A 9397-nucleotide genomic window follows, 5' to 3' on the forward strand; every position below is an offset into this window, starting at 1 on the left:
TTTGCTAAGACCCACCCATTTTTTTAATGCCCCTTTGTGATTGGCTACTTTTGCCTGTCGCTATGTGTAGAGTGAAATGCGATTGGTTAAGACAATTGAGGTAGTGGCTTAATGTTTAATGTCAAAAAAGGAAATATCTTGTGGTTCCTGACACTACCCAGTTCCGTCAGATTCAATGGAGCTTCTGTGACTATAAAGTTTCAAATCAACTGGGTGTGTTTGGACTTTGATTGGGCCATTCCAGCTTTGGTATTAACTATCCCATTGTAGTTCTGTCTGACTGTTTACCGTTGTCATCCTGGACCCAGTTTCAGAAAACTAGCTTAAGCTCCGAGTAGCAGGCATTTACTCAAAAAAAAACAAAACTGAATTAATTTGTCCAAGATATATTGTATTGAAGCATTGCAACCAAGTAAATACGTATGAGCTCATTTAGCAAGTTCCTAATTGGGATAAATTATATTTCTTTAAATCCAAGGCTATAACTACATAGATCCAAACTTAAATTAACTTTCCCCACAAATCACCAATATAAAAACAAGCTCCACAAATACAATACAATGTTTTTATTCACATAAAAAGTAGTTTGCGCATATAATCCATCTGTACGTCCATGACACTCCTAAGTCAGGTCTGAGCGATATAGTCAGAAACATCCTCTAGTCCTGTGCATTCGTTGTCCAAGTATTCCAGGATCACATTTCCCCCGTTATGCAGCGGAGCGTCTGGGTGAGCCAGCAGAGAGAGCAGGGAGTCGTCCATCTGGAGAGCCTGGCCTGTCTCAGGATGACAGAGACGCAGCTTCTGCAAATGGAGAAATGAGTTGATATTGATGCATATGACCAGTAACAACAAACTGAGGCCAATAACTTAGTTTGTTGTTAGGGGTCATATGCATCAATAAAACAAATTGCAAGGTCACTCCAATAGTCCTGTGAAATAAATGTGATTTCCATTACATTTTTATTTTGCCTCTACGCAACCACAAAAACATTACAATGGACAATATTTTCAAAGTGATCTAGTCACATGTTAAATAATCATGATTTCCATGACTTTGATCGTACCCACGATTTTACATTCCAGCTTCATTTACTTTAAACATTAAAGTGTCCAAATGTATTTCTTAGATGTCTTTCTCTGTTTACCTTGGCTGTCAGAACATTGTTGTTGTTCTTGAGGCTGGCTGTAGAGGCTGCGTAATCCACCACTTTACCCACACTCCATTTTGAAGAGAAAAACATGGGCCGGCTGCACTCTTTGGCTTCTTTTGGCAGATAAACCTGAAAATAGGTTCTTTCTGTCTGGAAAGCATAGATAACAACAACAACAACAAGGCTCAAGTAGTGTAACGTCAGTGTTCTTGCAATTTTTCTAAATCAAAATTCTGGGTTTTGTTACACTTTACTTGAAGTTCTCATTCGTTTAAATCCATATTAACATAAAAAGGCTCAAATAAAGGAAGGAGGGATGCTTTAGACCAGTGGTCCCCAAACTACGGCCCGCGGGCCGAATCCGGCCCGCCTCCACATTTGATCCGGCCCCCTGAACAATACCAGAGAGCATTTAGATTTTTTTTTCATATACCGTATTTTCCGGACTACAAGCCGTTTATATGTGGATTTTTCTTCATCCACCAGGGGGCTCTTTAGCAGGAAGTGAATCATTGGAAGTCTGGTTACTTGCGCACCAACACTGAGCCCACAAGCAGCAAAATGAGTAAGAAACAGATCAGACGTCTTTGGAAAGTTTCTTAGCAAAGAGGAAAAGGCCCAGAGAAGAGACAGGAGAATGGATTTGTCCTGGACCGGTAGGTGATTCCCACATTATAAGCCCGCTCTGCGTAACATGCGGCGACCGGCTGCTAATGAGGCAATGAAGCTTCAAGCTGCTTCGCCACGTAGAGACCAAGCAGGCTGTGCTCAAGCAACTCAGCTCTGGTGTTATTGTCTCTCATCACTCCCAGATGGGACCGTCTCGTTGCAGAGAAACAAGCTCAGGGCTCCGTTAGTCATTATCGTGAGTTAAAATTTTCACGAAAGTAAAATGTTCGTTTTTGTGGCGCTTCTGTATCTTATTTTGAAGGGATATATAAACGTTACCATAGCGACCAGAGTCAGAGCGTTTGGGCAGTGGTCAAGAGGAGAGGAGTAGAGCTTTTGAGTCTTAAGTCTGGTTTAGACGGCAAAATTTAAGACTTGCCGGCCTATTCTCCAAACCTCTGTGACCACAGAGCTGATAAAAGAACAACAGGTTCGATCGGTTCGTGTTCAGCCACACGGCACGAACCGATTCCAGTCACGAACATCCCGATTCCAGAGGATAATCCAGTAACCACCCCCCGGCCCAAAAAAAAAAAAAACATAGCGGAAATTTAGAATAAGCAAACATGGATGACGATGTAGAAGCAATAGTGATAGTTTGTGGAGTCATTTTAAGAGATAAAAGATGTAAGAAAAAGAAAAAGAAAAGGCGGTGGATGAAAGACGACGGGAGCAGCCGCTCTATTTGCTGCACTATGATTTGGAGGTGAATATGTTTTTTCATAGTTAACATTTTTAACTGAATAAACATAATAATGACCTTTWAGATTTAATAATAAACATTTCCACATATCATCTCCGATATCCACCAGACTCTCAGTTGCTCATATGTCAGCTGTTTGGGATTCCCCTCTGTTCTTACGTCACCGCGCTTTCTGAATGGCTACCTGTCACATTCAACAGGTCGTATTCTCGCTCCAAGTCAGGAAAAACCCCACAGGCTGCGATAAAAGGGCCAAGAAAACCCAAATAGAGCATATTCAGTATTTAGTGGGAACACCAACATGCAGAAGCCTTATCTGACTGTTCATCCCGGGCTGCAACAAAATTTCCAAGTCTCGACGGTCCGCGGTAATAAACAGGTTGGGACGACTGATTTAGCACATGCTAGTAACAGACACGAATGATCAGCACTTTTACTGTTACAGTTACCGTTCGGACACTACAGTTCTGCAGAGATATCTGCAGCTAATATGTGTATGTTTACTGGTTTAAAAAATAAAAATAAAAAATGGGGTTGTGGCTTATAGTCCGGTGCGGCTCATAGTTCGGAAAATACGGACTATAATCCTTCCTGGATTTATTCTGTGAAGAACCCAGAGAGGGTTATTTGATTGTGCTTTCTGGAAAACAATATATTTTTACATTTAGGCACTCCTGCAATCGTCACACTTTTTCTGTTACAAACTGACTCCGGCCCCCCACCAGAGAAGGGAAAAGTTATGTGGGCCTCAAAGGGAAAAGTTTGGGGACCCCTGCTTTAGACAACGGAAGAGGGAATGAAGGAAAATATGGAAAATACTGAAATCAAACAAATGAAGTGAACAATTACAGTGGGATGTGGAGCTGATTTTACCTGTGGCAGTCCCTTGTCTCCTGCAGCATGCAGCTTCAGTTTCATAAGGGCAACCTTTGCTGCAGTGGCAGCATTCTTTGCTCCTCTGCGCCCTTTGCTTTTGGATCCATCCTTTGACTCTGAACAGAAAGACACAGAAATGATATGCAGAAGTGGTTACATTTCTGGATCTACAGTCCTGCAGAAGTATTCATAACCCATAACCATTTTTTTTTACAGTTTTGTCACATTCATAAATAACTTTGAAATGGCACATAAAATAGAGAGTACACACACCCACACCCACACCCACACAAATCTTAATCCATTAACCATACCCTTTACTCTGACATTCCCTGATACAATCTGGTGCAACTAAAATTCATCTAATAAGTAAATAAATAACTTCTTAAGTTAGTTAAGAAGTTATTTATTTACCAAATATATGTAATGTATTAGTAATATAAATACAGTTGTTGGTCATTCACCTAATCTTACAGACTAGACAAGGACAGCAATAAAAATCTAAATTCAAGAGATTGAAGGGTACAAATGCTTGTGTATTGTACGATAAGAAAAAAATTGCCATCTGAATTCATACAAAGAAGAGATTCAAAAAAGAATCACTGCCTGACCTAAAATCTTCTGCACTAGCTCCTTTGTGGCTGCCATTCGAGGCTTCTGGACCTCCAACTTCTCACACTTGTGATCATCTTGATGACGATGGCTGCAAAAAAAAAAAAAAAGAAACAGAACAGTAAATGATTCAAAAATAAAACACAGAAGGAACCCTTCCCCTCACTTTTTGAAATCTACAAAACAATAAATAAAAAAAACCTACGCCAAACAGAAGTGTTTTTCACACTGCGGACATAAAACTGGTAGCAATTCTTTGCCCTTACAGTCTTCAAACGAGCAGAGATAACTCGTGCTGCCACCAGTGGTCTTAGTTTCCGTTGTTCCAGTTTCCTAAAGCAAAGAGTAAAAGAACATCATGAGGAAAACACAGTCATTGCTTGTAATAGATTTACAGTTGAGGTAACTCTGTTAAAGTAGTCCAAATCTTAGCAAAGAAAACCACTTATGACAGAAAGAAAGTACTATAAGCTCATCAAAGAAGCACTTATCAGTTCTAAGGCTGCAGGAAAGCTACAAGCTGTTTCCTGACCATAAATAAAGACTTTTACCTCTGGACATGAGTGGGCTTCTCTGCTTCTGTGCTCGAGACTGTGCAGGACAGATGTAAAAGAAAAAGGACAGCACAATCTTTACTGCACAGTTAGTGCTTTTCTTCCATTTCTAACTTAAGACTTTATTTCCATATACAATCTGAACAAATATCTTTCTAATTACAAAAACTACTTGCACCTTAGATGCTTATTAAAAGAAACTATAATTGTTCAAAATTGTTTCTATAATAATTCAAATGTCAAAAATGGTTGAGTCCAGCTGGTTGAGTCTAAATGTTTACATAATATGACCAGTCTCTTGTTTGATATTTAAAGTAATAAAACTGCAAGTAAAATGGACGGGAAAATGAAAAACGTACCAGTAAACACCACTGCAAGAGTCGCACACAAATGGAAGAAAATCTGTATAAGTGTTGAAAACAAACCAAATCAAATTGGTGTGATTTAGTTTACACATATTGCAATGACTATATTCGACGAGTAGTAAATAAACGGATTAAACTACATTTTATTTGAATTAATAATTTAATTAAAAATGCAAACATTTTGTTAAAGTTTAAAGGTGGAGTCTACTCCAGCAGCTGCTAAGCTAATTAGCCGCTAGCTTTCCTGCTAGTGAAGAAAGCTAAGGAAGACGACTGCTAACTAACAGGCTAAGCATGCTAAGAAGACATTATCCAAATCATGCTTTAAAAAAAAACTATTTAATATTTTGTTTATTTCTAACCGTTCTGGGGAAATCACAACGAACCTTTCAGGTTGCAGGAATCAACCTGACAATGTTTACCAATGTCTAATTCAGCCATTAGCTAGCACTATTAACAAAGGTAAGGCTACTGGGCTCTTCAGAAATAGCAGTAAAGTTAGCCGGCACTCGATTTTGACGTGCGCGACGACACAAGGCGTTACGGCACAGTGCTTTACAATCTCATTTCAAAACAAAAGCGCACCTCCGGTTTATATTTGATTCATATTTTAGATTTCTTTCCAGCGGCTATATAAGTTTAAAGTTTTTTTTTTCATGTTTTTGCAAAGCGAAATTATTTATTTGACAATAAATGAAAATATATTGTGTGAAAAACAAATCCTGTAAACCACATATTTCGACCACAATCAAAATTGGTGACATTTGACAGGGAAAAGATATTTCTGATTCCATAAACAAAATGTTACCAGTGACTTCTCTCACTTCAGGGTGACAGAGGGACACCTCTACAGGATTTATTTTTCACACATTATATTTTAATTTATTTTCAGATAAATAATTTCGTTTTGCAAATGCATAAACACAACGCTTTAAACTTTTATAGCCGCTGGAAATAAATTTAAAGTGTGAATCAAACATAAACCGGAGGTGCCCTTTTATGTTGAAAGAAGATTGTAAAGCAGGGCGCCGTAACGCCTTGTGTCGTGGCGCACGTCAAAATCGAGTGCCGGCTGGCTGCCTTTGTGGTTTATGGTTGACAAGGAACGTCCTGGTGTGTTACCGACACCGAGTGGCACGGAGTCGAAATTACAGTCGTGAAAAAATAGAACACACAAATGTACGGTTCTTTAATATTTCTTAAAAGTACAGTGATTCAGTTACAGACATTCACCAACATGACAAGTAATTTAACTGAAGAAAACGTTAGAATAGCCTGCTGCCCTAACCTAATGGCTGCCTTTGACTGAAATACTCTAATTGAAATGCTTCTATCGGAGTGTTTGTCACACTCCTCATTTTCAGCTGCGCTACTGCAGGAACTGACCAGTTCCATCTGTTGCAAAGTATTCCCTAGTTTCATTTACTTGCTTCATCACTGGTATGAGATTGTTTTTGTTTTTTCCTATGATGCTGAATTTGTTACCTAAACATGTGACAATTCCCCCTTTCCATGTCATAGTAATCTGTGCAAAGAAATTGTTCCATAAATATGTAATGTATCTTATTACATAATTAGGACACATAATTTCATTACATACTTATTTATGTAACAAAAATTCTAAATGAAAACTCCTGGAACTGTATTATGGTCTGCAGTTTTACTGTAGCGCCCCAAGATAAGCTTGTATGTCATGCTATTCTCATCTGATCGCTACTTTTTGTGGCGCTCATGGATGTATTTGCTGCAATAAAATAAAAATAAATATTGTTAGTGAGAATGCTTTATATTTGTCTATTTCTTTAACAGTTCATTTAAACGTGTTCATTGTTAGGATGTTTTAATAGTTTGTTGCATAATTGACAGTGTTTGTCAACTGAACTAAATAAAGATTTATTTTGAAAAAGTAAAAAAAAATATATACATTGCTTATGCACTTACTCGTCGAATTACTTTCAATTGTGTGGGATATTTGATGGTGTTTACATAAACTTAAATAAAAACAAAACTGCAAATATATCCCTACGGTAATAGTATACACTCTTTGTTATTATTGATCAGACTCAGAGTAGCCTATTATGACCTAAGAAAAATACAATAAATGATTAGTGTTTATTTTATAAACTATGGGAAAGGGGAAATAATGTTACAACGCACTTACATAATTTATTTAGTTTTATTTAGTCTTAAAAGTAAAACGTGTAAAGGGTTAACTCTGGCAGACAAAGGTATCATGACGTCACGGGTGCAGGTAACGCTGACAGGTGTGTCCATAGGTGCTCACTGGCTGGTTTGAACTAACCTCACGAAGCCGTCGAACAGGAAAATCTGCAATACAACACCCACCTGGGGAGTCAAGGGAAATATAGAAGGCCGTCACTTTCTCGGACTCCATCGAGTTCGCGTCTGATTATTTTGGACTATTTAAGCAGTTGACAGTAAAAAAAAAAAAAAAAAAAAAAGAATAAATAAAAGAAAAGAAGAAGAAAAAGTCTGAAAATGAGTAAAATCTCGAAGCTTTTCAAAGGTAGCTCCAGCTCGGGTTCATCATCCAGCTCTTCCTCAAAGTCCAAACACCACCGGTCGAAAGGAGGGCCGAGTCCGCAGGAGGCCATCCACAGACTCCGGGAAACCGAGGAAATGCTGACGAAGAAGCAGGAATACCTGGAGAAGAGGATAGAGCAAGAAGTAGCCACAGCCAAGAAGCACGGCACCAAAAACAAGAGGGGTAGGTCTGCATTATGGGGTTTCTGCTTTTTCTTCGTTTAAGTCATGGTTTAGTAATATATTCGAGCTTAAACTCTCCACGTAATAATAGCTTTCATAAAGAGTTGTTTTGAATAACTGCCTCTTGAGTCACAATCACATTTTTAGTCCAAGTCATGTAAACAGACAGGGATAGCAATATGGTACTCTAAAGTGAGCTTTTGTCATTTTACTTTGTGATAATTCAAATGAAATGACAAACATGAATGTGAACGTTTCTTGTCCAACTTGTCTCAGATATTGTCCTTTTCCTGTATCTGGCTTTAGAAACTATATTAAAAACGCAACCAGAGGTTTATTCTTCCATTTCTCCTCCTCGTCTTAACTTGAGTTTAAACTTCTGAACACAAATTTCATTCTCAAAATCAGCGCCTTTTCACAATTAACTCAGAATCGTTGGAGCATTAATTTGTAACAAGTTTAACCTGAAGGTATCCGTTGTTTTTATTGCACCCCCGTGCATCCAGCAGGTGGAGGCAGATGGAATGCAGTATTGGATTACTGAAAACATGGCCTTTATAACATTTCCTGCTATTCTTATCTGCACCATAAAATGTAAATGATCCAAAAAATGTAGGAATGGATCTTAATAGAGAAGCAATTGGCAACAATTTGTCCTTCCTGTGGAGCTCTACCCAATGCAAAAATGTGTTCTTTGCTGCATTTTCTGTGAATCACCAAAGACTAAAAATAAATGCAGCAATGTAAAGGGAGGAACCCCGTGTCTGGTCTTTGGACACACCCGACGCTTGTCCGACAGACGATGGAAAGGGATAAACGTGACTGCCAGGGTTTTACCACAAATCATCACCTGAAGTATTCTGAGACTTATTAATCTTCTGCAAGTGAATGGAAAGTGGAGGAGCCTTCTTTAAGCCTGCTGACTGACAGCGTGCAGCAACAAGTCAGGAATTGCATCTGTGCATTAATCGATGAATGAATTTGTAGAAAACTCTCTCAGGCCCACTGATAAAATGTGTAGCATGAACCAAAGACTCTGAAGATTCTCTGCTCTCCTGCCCACTTTAGCAACAGCTAAAATGTATTAATAAAACTAAATAAACCCTGGCTGCAAACAAAACATATTTCTCCAGATACTGACCTGGAATCTTGCTGTCAATATGAAGCCATCCAATATTGGACTTTAGATAAAGACGTAATTCCGTGTTAAACATTACAATGCATATTGAATTATTGTAATGTTGATGTTTATTTTGTCAACATTTGAATGTGGAACTGCTTTTATTCATTATTCAGCAGAATGTCAGGTATTTAAATCCATCGACCTTGAACTCAGTTCGTTTCAGATACAAACATTTTTTTTCACCTGAGGTAAATTTCTCTGGCAACTGTGATTGGCTTGTCTCAGACTCCCCCCTCGCTCATTGCCTCTCTCATACAGTGCTCTGAAAACATGTTTTCTTCTTTACATATTTCCTTTTTGATTTTTGGGTCAAAGTTAAAAGTTTCTGATCTGCGACTAGACAACTCAGAAATAATCCTTTGTTTGAACGTTGTTACTTGCTGGTATTTGTAGATTAGATGACTTTTTTTCCAGTTTTATAACCCATTTAGTGTAGTCACGAATGTTGCCTTTCATGATTCCGTCACGTACAGCAATTTGTCCAGATCCTAAAGCAACCCCAGACCAGATCCTAAAGCAACCCCAGACCAGATCCTAAAGCAACCCCAGACCAG

At 38.4% G+C, this 9397-nt stretch overlaps 2 protein-coding genes across 2 annotated transcripts in view; one reads left to right on the forward strand and one right to left on the reverse strand.

The window, feature by feature from the left end:
* Positions 1 to 543: 543 nt before the first annotated feature.
* On the reverse strand, positions 544 to 5446 carry zfand1 (zinc finger, AN1-type domain 1). Its single transcript, XM_008396718.1, has 8 exons — positions 5320 to 5446; positions 4928 to 4970; positions 4566 to 4605; positions 4220 to 4347; positions 4014 to 4105; positions 3400 to 3518; positions 1149 to 1304; positions 544 to 804 (listed from the first exon to the last, which is right to left on the reverse strand). Exons 1-8 carry the CDS (start codon positions 5372 to 5374, stop codon positions 628 to 630), a joined length of 810 nt encoding a protein of 269 aa, XP_008394940.1. The 5' UTR covers positions 5375 to 5446; the 3' UTR covers positions 544 to 627.
* A 1733-nt stretch (positions 5447 to 7179) lies between these two features.
* Positions 7180 to 9397, forward strand: part of chmp4c (charged multivesicular body protein 4C) — a 5328-nt gene continuing 3110 nt past the window's right edge. Inside the window, exon 1 of the mRNA XM_008396719.2 lies at positions 7180 to 7661. Coding sequence (XP_008394941.1) covers positions 7433 to 7661 — 229 coding nt within the window. The 5' untranslated portion in view covers positions 7180 to 7432. The remainder of the gene's footprint in view (positions 7662 to 9397) is intronic.

The sequence above is a fragment of the Poecilia reticulata genome, linkage group LG20, assembly GCF_000633615.1.
Source record: "Poecilia reticulata strain Guanapo linkage group LG20, Guppy_female_1.0+MT, whole genome shotgun sequence".
In the NCBI taxonomy this organism is placed as follows: domain Eukaryota; kingdom Metazoa; phylum Chordata; class Actinopteri; order Cyprinodontiformes; family Poeciliidae; genus Poecilia; species Poecilia reticulata.

Excerpts from the sequence above, each read along its gene's own strand:
- zfand1 (XM_008396718.1), bottom strand. The coding sequence starts at position 5,374 with ATGGCTGAATTAGACATTGGTAAACATTGTCAGGTTGATTCCTGCAAC. Across the intron at positions 4,971-5,319 it reads TGATTCCTGCAACCTGAAAG|ATTTTCTTCCATTTGTGTGC; the intron begins GTTCGTTGTGAT and ends ACACTTATACAG. Across the intron at positions 3,519-4,013 it reads GCTAGTGCAGAAGATTTTAG|AGTCAAAGGATGGATCCAAA; the intron begins GTCAGGCAGTGA and ends CTTTCTGTTCAG.